Genomic DNA, 15,793 nt, shown 5'->3' with positions numbered 1-15,793 from the left:
TTCTTTTTTTTTCTATCTGAAATACTGTATATATCCACAATTAACCATCTGATTATATGATGTTCCTTTGAGGAATTGATTCCTATCCATATTTATGCCTACTCTAGCCATTAAGATTATAAGTTGCTGCCCTAGGGGCCATTTAAGTCTCAAGCTAATACACAGACCTCTCCCTTTACTGAATAACATAGTCCTTTAGGAGACCTGCCTCTACTAAATTTGGCACTTTATTTTAAGGCATATCAATACATCTCTTTCAAGTCTGTCCAATTCTACTATTAAGACATCTAAACTAGAAATAGCAAGAGTTAGCTATTAAAGTTAGACTCTAAGAATTCTACAAGTAACCTTCTAGACTACCCAAGATGTTTTTGATCAAGCAGCTTGAGAGTAGGCTCAAGCCACCCCTATAAGTATTTCAATCGCCTCAAACCTCAAATATGCCTTCCCTCTCACATCCCAGAATTATCTTCAGCAACAGAGAATGGGAGCGATATAAGGAATCAAATATACGCTTGAGTCTAATTATGAAACTGAGAACAATCTTCCAAGAGGCTAGAGCTGAGCATTCTTAATTGGGAGACAGTAATTTTCCTTTAATTTACAAGATACTACTTGGCTAGTACTTACTTGATCTGTTCAGATGATCCTCCAGAAGTTGCATTTGTGATGGCCCAAGCTGCTTCTTTCCTTGTCCGAAACTCAGCAGTTTGTAATATACTAATGAGGGCTGGGAAAATGTTGGCATCTATCACAGTCTGGAATGAAAAAATTAAATGGAAAGGGAAATTACAAGAGTTGTAAAACTGTTCATGACACTAATTATAACTTTTCAGCTAGCTTCACTAATGACACCCTTCCCCTGTTAAAAATAAACTGGGGGGCTTCCCTGGTGGCGCAGTGGTTTAGAGTCCGCCTGCTGATGCAGGGGACACGGGTTCGTGCCCCGGTCTGGGAAGATCCCACATGCCGCGGAGTGGCTGGGCCCGTGAGCCATGGCCACAGAGCCTGCGCGTCCAGAGCCTGTGCTCCGCAACGGGAGAGGCCACAACAGTGAGAGGCCCGCGTACAGCAAAAAAAAAAACAAAACAAAAAAAAACAAAAAAAAAAAAACTGGGGCTTCCCTGGTGGTGCAGTGGTTGAGAGTCCGCCTGCCGATGCAGGGGACACAGGTTCGTGACCCAGTCCGGGAAGATCCCACATGCCGCGGAGCAGCTGGGCCCGTGAGCCATGGCCGCTGAGCCTGCGCGTCTGGAGCCTGCGCGTCTGGAGCCTGTGCTCCGCAACGGGAGAGGCCACAGCAGTGAGAGGCCCGCGTACCGCAAAAAATAAATAAATAAATAAATAAATAAATAAACTGGAAGGAGTTTAACTCCTCATTATCCTTAACCTTTTGGCTATACTTAGTATCACTAACAACATCCTCCCTGGAGTTTGTGACCTTGTAATCTCCTAGTTTTCTACCTGGGTTCTTTTCTCTTTTATTTTTCTCTCTTGTTCCACTCACTATAACAAATTATAAAAGTTCAATTTTCTTTCTTTTCCTCTGCCATTCTCATTTCTCTCATAGCATCCACTCTCACATGTGTGCTCTACCTCTCCAGTCCACATTTCTCACTGGGGCCCCAGCCCAAGGTGGCTGACAGCTGACTTAACATCTGCTAACCACCTTAAACATATCATCTGCCCTTTGTATCAGGTCTCCTTTCAAACCTCTCTAGTTTACAAAGGCTGTTTTTATATTTATTTATTTATTTATTCATTCTAAATTCAATCAGTCACCAAGTCTCCTTTACATTCTCAATTCAGAACGTCCTAAGTCCATCTTTTCCTTTCCTTCAGCACTGCCACCATTCTATTCCAAGCCACCACCTCCCACACAGATTACCAGAATAGTCTTTAGACAGAGTACTTTTACTCAATCCCTCTCATATATTAAAGCAGTCTTCCTCAAATTGCTTTCTTCATGTTTCTCCTTAGCTCTAGAACCTAAAATGGGTTCATATCATTTCATTTATCAAAAAACTGAGGAATTCTATATGAGAGCCTGGTGGTAGCAGACAATAAAGTGCAGCTGAAATCACCCTGATGCATGCTATAAAATGCCACAGTTATCAATCTCAGTCCCTGACAGCTTCCTGGGGATGACTAACCATGCTTTCCTGGTCAAGAACTCTTTCTATTACACCACTGAAGGAAGTCAGTAAAATTTAGTGGAAAGGTGCTTCATCTTGGTCCTGTTTACTAGAGGTATCCTTGAGCAAATCATTTTATTTCTCTGAGCCTCAGTTTCATCTTTAATTGAGAATGTTGGGTTAGATGACCTCTATGATTCCACTGAGCTCAAAGTCCCATAAGTCTATGGTATATCTTTTCCAACTCATTATTCCAGCCTTTCTCATGGCTTATTCTGAACCATTTGGCCTATGGCTTAGCCTTTCACTTCGATTACTCTCCCACTAATACAAGGACAAAAGTAAAGGGCAGATAACCATTTAGAGAAAACTGGGTCCCCAAAGAGTCATGAAAAATTGAAGCAATCCAACATATGGGTCCACTAGAAAAGAAATTTTTTTTTTTTTTTTGCAGTACGCGGGCTCCTCACTGTTGTGGCCTCTCCCGTTGAGGAGCACAGGCTCCGGATGCGCAGGCTCAGCGGCCATGGCTCACGGGCCCAGCCGCTCCACGGCATGTGGGATCTTCCCGGACCGGGACACGAACCTGTGTCCCCTGCATCGGCAGGCGGACTCTCAACCACTGCGCCACCAGGGAAGCCCAGAAAAGAAATATTTTATTTGGCAAGAGTAAAGCCAATCTGTTTAGCGTAAAGTCCATCAAAACATTTTGAAAATACAGATCTTGTCTCAGATTTTGACAAATCATCAAATATTAAAGGCAAAGAGAAAAAACCAAGGCCTAAGTGTAAGTTTCAAAAGATTTAACCTCTATAATGTTGGATAAAAAAAGTAAGAAGTAGACTAAATAAGACAACATTGGAAATTAGTGTTCTCCAAGGCAATAATGAAAAATTATACATACTTTAAAGGCTGACTGAAAAAAAACCTTAACTAATAAAAATACAGAACAAAAGACAGGTGCTATGAGATTACCTGGATCTGTGCCCTATTTCCAGCTGTGATGTTAGATATTGTCCAACATGCTTCCTTTTTGATAGACTCCTTTGGGCTACTCAGCAAATGCAATAAACTCTGCAGAGCTGAGCAATTCAAAATTACCTAAAGAAAAAAGTTTGAAAATTTTACTTATTGTGTTAATCCAAACTGAAGTAAACCTTTAACTCAAAGACTTTATTTTTGGAAAATACAAAGAAATAACATCTCTCCTTGAAATTTTAGAAATAACTTTATATATGTATAAAAGTACTCACTGCTAATAAGAATTCATTTCTAAGATTATCAAAGCAGTTTCATTATATACACTCACAACTGCTAAACATATTTAATATGGCACAATATGCCTTATTCACTTTCCTATGCCTATAGCATATGAAAATGTCTTTTGGGTAAGTGTATCAAGTGGCCAGAAATTCATAAGTGGTCTCAGATTTTTAAGTCTTCTGATAATTCTCTACCTGGAAGTCAAGGAATCAATACATGCTTAGTTAAGTATACCAGGTGCTTTATAGGATACAAAGATTGAAAGTATATGCCCCCAGCTATCAAACAGCTTACAAAGGTGAGGATGATATACATGACAAATATACATGATCAAAGAGATCCACTCTACCAGAAACTAAAATCATAAAGTTATAATGATTAAAATAATATGTGACAGGCTCAAGAATCAATCACTGAACAAAAGAATAGGATATCTAGTCTAGAAATAAATACAAGTATTTATAAAGAATTAATAAGTATGTAATAAGATTAATCCTTTCTTTCTCCAATGACTGGTAGTCTTATTTAATAGATGGTATTAGAATAAGGGGCAACTAGTTGAAAATATTTTAAAAATCAATTCTTAACCCCAAACAGTAAAATAAATCTGCAACTTATTTAAAGAGTAAATATAAAAAAGAAACCATAAAGCAGAAGAAAATATTAGTTAGTAGCTGGTTTGGGGACAGTGAAGGACTTTCCAAGCATAAAAACAACAGAAGAAATTATAAGGGAAAAACTAAAATTTCACCAAATAGAAATTTTTGCATGTCAAAAACTCATATGAAAATTAAAATGCACACCACACAATGTGAAAAAGTATTTGTAATGGAAAAAAGCATTGCTGTCTTTAATATGTAAATTGGTAAGAGAAACTATATTTTTAATAGAAAATTACCTCACAAAGTAACAAAAGAAATGCAAATTACAATGAAGCCGATTTTTGCCTATTAAATTAACTCAAAAAATAACAAAACTTGTGGTTTAACAGGTACAGTCTTTCCAAATAACAGTGTGAAAGACATCACAAAGCATTTTTAAATGCCAAAGATGTGGTGTGGAAAATAAGCATGTCGGAAGTTAAAGAATACCTGGGGAGGAGTAGTAAGGAAAAAAACACTTCACGGGAGGGGGTGGTGGGGGAACACCTTGAAACACAGACAGGATTTCATAAGCAAAGAAGAGGGAGGACACAGCAGACAGAAGGGTTAGAAATGAAAAAATGCTGAAATGGTTCTTTATCTCACAGGCATTAAAGAAGCGCATTGTTTCTAGGAGGAAAATAATGTGAACAAAGTTATTTTAGGAAAGATTAAGCTGTTATTAGGAAGAATACACTGAGAGGGGTAAATGCCTGGGACAGCAGGAGGATGAGTAAGATAGGTACAGCAACAACCCCTGCATGTGAGAAAACAGGGCCCAAACTAAGGTAATCTGATGTGGATCCAGAAACACTAAGAATCAGTTAAGACCTGCTGACTTGCTATACAAAGTGTGAGAGATGGAGACACCAAATATGACTGCAAAGTTTCAAGACTGGGTGAACAGTTGTACCATTAACTGAAATGGGAAAAACCAAGACGAGAAGGCGAGACAGGTACTGGAGACATGGGACTGGAACTTGAGAGAGGTTGGAACTAGATGTATAGGTTCAGAACTTCATTTATTCAGTAAATATTTTTTGAGTAAATATTTTTTGAGTAAATATTTTTTGAGTAAATATTTTTTGAGTAAATATTCAGTAAATATTTTTCTATATATTGTGCCAGGGACTATTGTAGAAGCAACAAAAATGAACAAGAATGACACAGTTCCACCTCTACAAGTTTACAATCTAGTAGACAGTTACAATACAGTGTGGTAAGTGCTATGATGGATGAAACAAAACAAGGAGCACCTAATTTAAGAGTCAGCTTCTTGGAGAAAATGTTAATACCAAGACTTGAAGAATGAAAAGGCATTAGTGGCAGAGTGAGGATTTGTGTGAGGGACTGGTCAGAACAGGGATGGGGATGGAAGCATATGTTCCACGCAGAGGGAAGCAAGCCATGTGTTAAATCTCAGAAGTGAGCGTGATCATAGCTAATACAGCAGAACAAACATGGCAAAAGCACAGAGTATGGCATGGGAGGGGGCAGACAGAAACTTTTTCTGAATAACAAATATACCAATATGGTTTTAAAATTCAGAAAATAAAAAGGACTATATAGTTAAAAGCCTCCTTTCCATTCCTATACCCCAGCTACCTGGTTCTCCACAGAGACAACCAATGTTATTAGTTTCCTGTGTATGCTTCCTGAGAAATTTTACGCAAATACAATCAAAAACATACATTGTTTTCTTCTCCTCTCCTCCCTGCCCGTTTTTTACACAAATAGTAATATATCCTACATACTATTCGGCCCCTTGTTTTTCTTTTTAAACAACAGAACCTAGAAACCTTTCCATATACATGCCTATTAGCTTCTTCATTCTGTTGCACAGCATTTCATTATACAGGTGCCAGATTTTAAAGGATCTTAAACACTGTCCAAGGACAACAGGAGGCCATAAGAAGATTTTAAGAGAATGACGCGATCAAATTTGCATTTTACAAGCATCCTTCTAGTGATATGGGAATGATACAAGAAATGTCTGAACTAAGCACTGCAAGGAATGAGTAGAAATAGCAGTCATTAGTGACTGATGAGAAAGGTGGCAGAAAGGGAATAATCAAACTAATGTCCAGGTTTTTGGCTTGGGTAACTGTTGGGGCCATTCACTGAGACAGGAACATAAATAAGCAGAGGTCCAGGTACACCAGTTCCCTTGCGGACAGAATAAATTTAAAGTTAAATATTAAGAGTTGGAAGACACCTGAGAACAAATTCAGTCTCCTAATTTTAGAGATTAGAAAAGTGAAGACATTAAATGTCTTGCTGAAAGTCAGAGCTGGCTAAGAAGAGCTAAGGCTAAAACTAATCCCCTCCAGGGGATAATCCCATAAACAGAAAAGAACAGGTAAAGGAACTTGCTAAGGAGAAATAAATGGTCAATGAGGCAGAAGACCCAAAATACTTCAACACCACAGAAGCCTAGGAAGATAATTTTAAAGATGATGCCAATGCATCTGAGAGATCAAGAAGAAAAATGGCTATAACAATCCACTGCGAGTGATGTATCTTGATATAAAATTTGAATGGAACAGAAGGTGACATCAAGAACCAGGAGGGAAGATACTTCTCACATAGGAAACTTACCGTGTACAAAAAGGAGGAAGCCATCAGGGAAGATAAGATGAAGATGACAGAAAGGATGCTACTAGAGGCTTCTGATGTTCACAAGAACCCCTTCAAGTAGAAGTAGTGGGAAATAAACCGAACCAAAAGGATAAGTTACACCATAGGGGAACCCAAAATTGCCACAAAGCAATAGGTCAAGACAGAGATAGTGAAGGTATTGAAAGTAGTTGCCAAAGCCAACACTTTTAACAAACATTAATGAAACAAAGTATCATTTCTCCCCATGTGAGTTAAATACTGTAACAGAAACATAATCATGAGGGGTCAATCTGCTATTTCTGAAAGAAAAAAGAAAGAGATACCATTTATTCATACCTGTGTCTGAATATCATCGCCTGTGACAATGTTTCCCACAGCTCGCAAAGCAGGAGAAACCACTTTATAATCATTATGCCTGCAACCATAAAAAGATGTGTTATATCCAACAGTTCTATCTTTAATCTCTTTTCCTTAGGGCTGAAACCCAAAAGAAATTAATATGTGATCGGTTCTTGGAGCAGAAAGGCACCTATGGTGGTTATTAAAGGAACCCTATCATGATGAGGAAATGTTTTTGGTGTCCCCAAGAAAGGCTGTCTTTCCTTTTGTTTGGTACTTTTCGATAAGAACTACAAATCTGTTCTAATAACCCTTCCCAGGTATTCAATCACCTGGAGTCCAAGTTTTCCCTCTTATTCATTAATGCAGGTTTCATTTCCTCTTTACTTGGTCTCTATGGTTGCTGAGATAATGGAAAGAGATAGTAACATTTATACAGCACTTTTTTTAAGTTTTACAAATCACTTAATTTTCACAGGAATAAAAATATATCAACAGTTGAGCTAACTTGAAAATGAAAGCCAGGCCTCATACTTCAAATAGTAGACTCTTTCTACTAAACCTCAGCTGACTTACTGGTCTGAAAAACCCCTCCACAAATCTTTTATATATCTGAAGATAGATATTAAGTCTTGATTTTAGGCTAAGTAAGTTAATATCCTTTAACTTTCCTTAAATATCTTTTTTTTTTTTTTTTTTTTTTTTTGGGGTACGCGGGCCTCTCACTGTTGTGGCCTCTCGCGTTGCGAAGCACAGGCTCCGGACGTGCAGGCTCAGCGGCCATGGCCCACGGGCCCAGCCGCTCCATGGCATGTGGGATCCTCCCGGACTGGGGCACGAACCCGCGTCCCCTGCATCGGCAGGCGGACTCCCAACCACTGCGCCACCAGGGAAGCCCTAAATATCTTATTTTCTCTCCCCGTATAATGAGATTGATCACTCTTCTCAAAACTGTGCCAGTTTCTCCACATTTAAGATCCGATGACTAAAAAGAAATGGTTAAAATATTTAGTAATCTAGAGACTAAAGAGTACAAAAGGTTACTCTCCCAGATTCTGAATGATGTACTTCTGAGTCCTCCAGCATTATATTGCTTTTAATTCACAACAGCATTATGCTGCTGATCTGTACCCAGTCTATAACCCCAGAGTTTTTTTTTTTTAATATACAGTTTTACATCTTTATTGGAGTATAATTGCTTTACAATGGTGTGTTAGTTTCTGCTTTATAACAAAGTGAATCAGTTATACATATACATATGTTCCCATATCTCTTCCCTCTTGCGTCTCCCTCCCTCCCTCCCACCCTCCCTATCCCACCCCTCTAGGTGGTCACACACCGAGATGATCTCCCTGTGCTATGCGGCTGCTTCCCACTAGCTATCTATTTTACGTTTGGTAGTATATATATGTCCACACCACTCTCTCGCTTTGTCACAGCTTACCCTTCCCCCTCCCCATATCCTCAAGTCCATTCTCTAGTAGGTCTGTGTCTTTATTCCTGTCTTACAACCCCAGAGTTTTATATTCTATATATTATACTATCTAATTCATTCCACATGTCATCTTTGGGGCAATGTTTCCTTGCATTTACTTTGTACTTACTCCAATAAATTTCACATGGCTTTTAATTATACTATTTCCCCATTATGTTATCACTCTTAATTTTTTTATTTGATACTATTTTCTAAAAATTTGATTAATACAGTCTCAAATTATTTATGCCATCAGTAAATCTTCCACTTCATAAATGAAAGGCATCACAAAGAGATATAGCAAAATAAAATTCAAAGTCTGACACCAATCTAGGTTAAGCTCTAAATGAGACAAAAAGATGAAAACTGATCGTTTTTAGTGGCAGTGTGCCTTCTGCTATCCAGTGGTTGGTCTCAGGTCATTAATCATGAGCTAGAATTACATAGATCAAAGTTTTCCAAATGTTTCTGCTAAAGGGCTGCTTACAGCAGAATGAGAGGTTCTTTATAACCCTCAAAACAATCAAACAGATTTGACATGAGTATAAAAAAGTAACAAAAGACAGTAGCCTAAAGCACAATAAATCAGTATAATGCATTAATATTTGAGTATCAGCAACTAGAAAACTAATATGAGAGACAAAAGAACAGACACACTTTAAGATATCTTACATCAGCAGCTCCACAAGTCTCCTACATACTCCTGCATCAATGACTGCTTGAATTTTATCATTGGGTCCATCTGATAGATATGAGAGGGCCCAGCAGGCATCAGCTAGTACATCAGTGTCACTGACAAACAGCAACCAGGAAAGCACATTCAGACAGGGGGAAACCTATAAAGGGAAGATGATATGATTATGAACTTCAACAGAAAAAAAGCAAGAAATGAGGGGGGAAACTCCAGAAAGCCAGCAGGCACACACCTGGTGACTTCTGGTGTGATTAATACTTCTGAAGATGGAGCAGTAAGTGGCCAAGTGACATTTCCATCTTTGGGAATGCTGTCAATAACCCTGCAGTTTACTTTGATGAGGTAGTCAGAGCCCAAGGAAAACAATTTCAAAGAGCAAAGTTTAACATATACCAATTCTCAGAGTGAGATTCCTTGTCAAAACACTCTCTGTGGATCAGAGAGGTAAAGGAATTTTCCTAAGTGTTAAAGCTAGGAAATTCTGCATTTTAGATACTTTGTTACAAACAAAAAATGCCATGTTTTAAGAGTAATTCAGAGCTTTTTAAAGGCAGTGAAAATTTATTTCAAATTCAAACAAAAATAAAAAGACCTATTTTTCTAGAAATAAATTATTCTCTTTCTATTCACATTAATATTGGTTCTTAGACTCTTCCCATTGCAGAGCACAGGCTCCGGACGTGCAGGCTCAGCAGCCATGGCTCATGGGCCCAGCAGCTCCATGGCATGTGGGATCTTCCCGGACCGGGGCACAAACCCGTGTCCCCTGCATCCGCAGGCGGACTCTCAATCACTGCGCCACCAGGGAAGCCCTCTTAGACTCTTTTAACTGTACTTTTTCTGCCAATTTCCCACAAGCGTAATCCTTACCTTTGCAAATTCTGGAGGGGGACTTTTTCCTCTACAGAGATTAGACAAAGCCCATACTGCATTCCGGGTCATGGTCAGGCGGTTTTGCTTTGAAAATAACCTATAAGCATAATGATGCAATGGTAAGTGATATAATGGGCATTAATTCTCTGATGGCATAATATAAATATTTAACCACTTAATGCTATTGATAAACAGATGTCTTCAAACAGCTCTTCTCTACAACAATAAAGCTTAATTAATTCTAACACAAGGAATTCAAAATTTTGGCACTTGAATAAGATAGGATGCCCAAGGAAATGATCTGAACAAGTTAGTAAGAAAATATCTGTAATGAAAAGTAACACTAGGAAATCCAAAATGATTTCCAAAGATGCACTGCTTTCTGAGGAACTTCCCGTATTTTTATTACTCACAAAAAAAAAAAAAAAAAAAAAGAAAAGAAAAAAAGAAAAAGAAACTTACTGCAGCAGAGGGGGAAGAATATTGCAGTCTAAAACATAGTCCCTGCACATGGTACTATCTCCAGCAATGTTGCCAAGAGCCCAGACTGCCTGTGAAAGAATTATTCATTAATGACAGGCTGTAGAGTTTAATTTTCTCATAATTCTTTCAAAAAAGATGCCAACATATCACAATAACTCTTTACAAAATTATACAGTAGTTAATCAACATATTATACATGGACATTAACTATTAAAACCCCTAAGTTCACTCAACAGGGAGTCAAATGAAATAGTTGTGGGATTGGTGGAAGAAGATCAATACTATTATATAAGTATACATGTGAATACTCATGGGAGTAAACTTATTAAAAGGAGGTACCAGTTCTTATACATATTCTTTTTTTTTTTTTGTGGTACACGGGCCTCTCACTGTTGTGGCCTCTCCCGTTGCAGAGCACAGGCTCCGGACGCACAGGCTCAGTAGCCATGGCTCACGGGCCCAGCCGCTCCGCAGCATGTGGGATCCTCCCAGACCAGGGCACAAACCCGCGTCCCCTGCATTGGCAGGCGGACTCTCAACCACTGCACCACCAGGGAAGCCCCTTAAACATATTCTTAATCTTAGGGGGCCCTACCCTTAAGTAACATTCCATACAGCCATTGGAACATAGCAGAGATCCAAATGGCTTACTCAGCTGATTACAAATGTATTTTAAGCTTGCTTACAAAAGAAAACAGTGAGCCAGGAATTTAAGAGCAACCAAAATGCAGAAAACTTTACTCAACTTTTGGGGATGATGGATATATTAATTATCTTGACTGTAATGACAGTTTCATGGATATATACATATGTCAAAACTTATCATATTATACACTTTAACCATATGCAGTTTACTGTAGGTTGATTATACCTCAATAAAGCTGTAGAAGAAAGTCATATTCATTTAGTAATGATTTATATTTATGAATTTGACAAACTTTACGGTAATTAAAATTTCATGTTTTCTAAGTGATTTTCTGCACAAAAGTGGCAAAGACTTGCTATGTCAATCAACACTAGAGATTACTATAAGAAAAAACTCAGCAACTGTTTACATGGTCTAAAATGTATATCTATGGGACTTAAAGAATTTCAGGGTTGGAAGGGAAAAATGGTTTTATGTTTCTAGGAGAAATTCTGCCTATATTCACTATGAAATTTTCTATTTTGGTTAAGTTTAGATTTCTAGAACACTCCCTGTGATGAACCATGGATTGTCATATCCAAGCGGTAAAACTGAGATTCTGAATATAAGACTGAAGGGAAAAATTGTATTCTTTGACCTGCTTCTCTTTACTTGTTTCAATTTTTACCTGCTCCTGGACATCTTCAAACTCTGAGCTGAGCAACTCTATGAAGATAGGCACAGCTCCTGCCTGAATCACAATCCGGGTCTGAAGAGAATTTCCTGAAGCAATATTTGTCAGTACCCAAGCTGACTCAAACTATAAAGATAAAAATAATTTCATTATCTTATTAGAATTTAATAGCTTGTTTACTTATAACAATAAGGTTTTCTGTGCATGAAGAAAAGAATCTGAGATCATTATTTACACATAATCTATCAGGTAAATACTATATTAATTTTAAATGAAGAATTCCTGAGGAAATAACCTTAGCCTAGAGGAATACTCAGGGTGTCTAAAATTTCAGATCAAGGCAGAGCTGACATGAGACCGTAAGAAGAATGAGGGAGTGCTTCATATACTGACATGGAATGATCTCCCAAGACATAAATGGAGGAAAAAGAAAAACAATGTACATTAATATGGTACCATACTGTATTTTCCAAATAAAAAGGAATATATGCATCAATTTACTTATTGCACAGAATATCTCTTGAAGGAGTCACAATAAACTGTAAATACTTGTCACTTACATAGAGAGCTCGAGGTGAATGGGAAACAAGTATGGGAAGGATAGGCACTTACAGTAAAGCCTTTATGTACCTTTTGGCCTTAAACCATGTTTATTATCTAATAAAAATAAAATTAAATAATTTCTATAAAATGGGCAGGTGAAATGGCGAAAGAATAAAACTGTAAAATGTGTAAAATACAGGCAGAGTGAAAAATACAGGCAGAAGACAACTGAAATGATAAGTAGTCCGAAAGGAGTTAACGGGCATACAACTAACAGAAATGGCAACTTCAGAGCATAAGAGCTTCCAATAAATGAGAAGTCTCCAAACCAAGGCACAGAGGTAAGACTTTTTTAAAAAGAGCATTCTTAAAGGTTGATAAACTGGTAAACAGTATGAAGGAAATTATGGCCAACAAAAAATACAGCAAGTTATTAATTCTACACATCTCTACAGTAACTTGACTCTTTAGCCTAATATGATGAAATCCAAGAATGACCTCTTAAAATCCAAGAATGAACTCTTATATTACAATTCTATTTAGAGTTCTTAATTAAACTTTAGTTTTGTTTCCTTCTCCTGTTCTGTCTTCTATTTAATATTCTTTAATGAAGCACATATGGGGAAGAAAAAAAATTCAGTGACATGCCCCTTGAATGAGAAATCAATAAAAAGTCATCAAAAGATGGAGCTGTGACTCCTTTAAGCTTTGGGGTCAATTGAAAGGCAGGTGTAATATGGAAAACTGAATCATCAATCACTTGGGGTACAGGAAAATGCAAGAAATGGGAAGACAATCTGATTAGCCCAGTCCAAAGCTACATGAATGATAGTAAATTTATAGCAGAAGACACTTAAAGAAGGGATATTCAAAGAAACCTAAAATTTGATATACAGAAGTGAAATAAAGTGGTCTGATATCTAGTTAGGACACTGATATTACAGCAGCAGGGAGGCCAGACTAGGAGCACCACAGTCAAACTTTTTTTTGCCTGATAACTCTTTGCTATAAGAGAAGTTCAGGAGACTTTTAAACACTGAGTATCATAAAATAAAAACTCATATCACCTCTGTAATTAAATTACTACTCAAACCAATGTACAAACCCTTTTCAGTCTGTCTGAATTGAAACTTGACATTTATACAGTACTTTATACTTTCAAAGCATTATTCACATACTCTCAGGTGTTCCTTACAACAACCCAGAGAAGCCTGGCTTTTCTAGTTTATGAATGAGGAAACTATCAGAAAAAGATCCAATGATCACTAATCATTTGAGTAATGCCAGTCAAAGAGAGCTAGATTACAGCCTCCTAATCTAGTAGGCTTATGGCCCCAACCATAGTTTCCTCTCTGAAACACACCTGTAACACTGACAAGAGTCTTCCAATTGCTTGCAGTTTTGGTATCTAGGGCAAGAAATTTCAAATAATGATATGACAGATTATTTAGGGTTATTATTATTTAGGGTATGCTAAAAGGAAAACACAGTTCACCTAAAATGTAGCTTCTTTTGCTTACTAGGAAAATGAACTATGAAGTGGGTACAAAAGCAAACTTTCCTACAAGAAGAAAGGCTCAAAGTTCAACAGAGAGTCATCAGCATCTGAGACCATGTCAAAAAATGAAAACTTTGAGGAAAAGCAACCTGTGAAGAATGAATAAGATCAGCACACATAGCAATCTATATCAAAGAGAAAAAGGTTTGCAGTGAGATTTTGATGCAAAAGAAATGGTGACAATAAACTGAGTAGATAAAGGATATATTAAAGAGTTATCAATGAGAAGAAATTAGAATAATAATTGCTAACAGAAGTCAAACTGCTGTTTGTCTGATGAGGTTTAGCCCCAAAGGTCTCCCAGAAAAAGAGAGATTTCCAGATGCCACTGAAATGAATAAAATGGAGAAGCAAAACAAAATAGAGTGACAATGATTAGGAGAATGGAGAATAAGTAAATAATAGCCAGAACATGAATGGAAGAAACTCGGAAGTTAGGACTTCTCAGCAAAAGAAGAATGTACCAGAGTTATGTTTATCACTAAGAAGTACATAATGATTATAACCTCTGAATGCAAACAAGATTCAAGGTCTCTCTTGGTAAGAATGGAAATCAGGAAGTAGTTTTGCCATTACCAGGGAAAGAAGTAGATGAATAACTATAACCAGAGGGCCAGTGAAAACTCAAATCATATTCATGGATTAATGAGGCATTAAAACACACACACACACACACACACACACACACACACACACACACGGCACTGATTACTGTGATGTTTACCTTGTAAAAACTTATCAAGCTCTATTTGTGCAATTTTCTATACCCATGTGTATATGTGTGACATGAGAAGGAGGCGGGAGGAGAGAGAGTGAGAGACAGAAACAGAGAGAGAGGCAGAGAGAAAGAGAGACTGAGAATTCCTCATGAGTATAGACCCCTATTAAAGTCTTGGAAGAAGCAACTTTCAAATGTGTTTAATATGTAAGTATGTTTCAAAAAAACTGGTTGTACTTTGAACTATGTAGTCTCTCTTTCACTGGGTATCGCAGTCTTTATTTTTTTGAGTGGGGTGAACATTTCCGTCTCAGGTCCCAGACTAGATTTTAACATGAAAGAGAGTTGTGAAATGGGAATGTCCAGAGTTGATACCAAAAGCAATTGCATAAAGTTATAACAGAAATGGCCAGAAAAGGTAATTTAAGTAACCATGTAACTCAAGAAAAACTCAGCAACAAGATGAAATGAAAAAAACTTAAGAAATGGTATCACCTAAAGTAGTACCCAAAATTATTATAATCTTTACTCCTCTTTGTTGTTTTAAACTACTATATTCTTAGTGTTCCAAGAATGGCATCATGCAAGGAAACAACCTGTCATGCAGCTGTGATTGCTTACAAATTGTAATTCCACTATTATTTTTCACTGTCCAGAACTTTCTAAATAAGGCTACAACTGAAATCTGAAGGGCACGCTGAAGATTTTGGTATGTTCTCTTTTTCCTTTCTCAATCTCTACCTTCTGGTGCTCAGTTCCTTAAAATAAGGAAAATGAGAATCCAAAACTGAAGTACTTCTGACCTCCTATCAAGTTTCCCACTCCAGGTTGAAGTACGCCTGGTTCCCTTTCTCCATTTGGATCAGGACTCTGTTGCTGGCCACTTTGCCGGTTCCACTCTGGTTCCTAGCAAATGCCAGGCTCACCTGGAGAGCAAGTGAAAAGAGAGGCTCACATCAGAAAAATAAATCCAGATATCAAACTCTGCAGAGAACAGTGCCTGAGTCATCTGAGCAACCTTTTAAGATAGGTAGAGGGATCAATGAAGATGGGGAAAAAACATAGGAAGATGAAGGCTTAACTGCAGTTTACCACATTAAGCTTTTAGTGTGGACAAGAAAGGTAGAAATGGGA

The 15,793-nt window shown here is 37.6% G+C and overlaps 1 protein-coding gene across 1 annotated transcript in view; it reads right to left on the bottom strand.

Annotated features, from left to right (window-relative positions):
* Positions 1-15,793, bottom strand: part of KPNA1 (karyopherin subunit alpha 1) — a 71,650-nt gene that overhangs the window by 8,278 nt on the left and 47,579 nt on the right. The window contains exons 6-12 of the mRNA XM_019922367.3: positions 11,835-11,966; positions 10,501-10,589; positions 10,036-10,135; positions 9,144-9,307; positions 6,995-7,073; positions 3,111-3,236; positions 631-758 (exon numbers count right to left, since the gene is read on the bottom strand). Of these exons, the coding sequence (XP_019777926.1) occupies positions 631-758; positions 3,111-3,236; positions 6,995-7,073; positions 9,144-9,307; positions 10,036-10,135; positions 10,501-10,589; positions 11,835-11,966 (818 nt within the window). The remainder of the gene's footprint in view (positions 1-630; positions 759-3,110; positions 3,237-6,994; positions 7,074-9,143; positions 9,308-10,035; positions 10,136-10,500; positions 10,590-11,834; positions 11,967-15,793) is intronic.

Source organism: Tursiops truncatus, chromosome 4, assembly GCF_011762595.2.
Source record: "Tursiops truncatus isolate mTurTru1 chromosome 4, mTurTru1.mat.Y, whole genome shotgun sequence".
NCBI classification, from domain to species: Eukaryota; Metazoa; Chordata; class Mammalia; order Artiodactyla; family Delphinidae; genus Tursiops; species Tursiops truncatus.
Note: the sequence above shows the minus strand (reverse complement) of the source record. Positions and strands in the feature narration are given on the sequence as shown.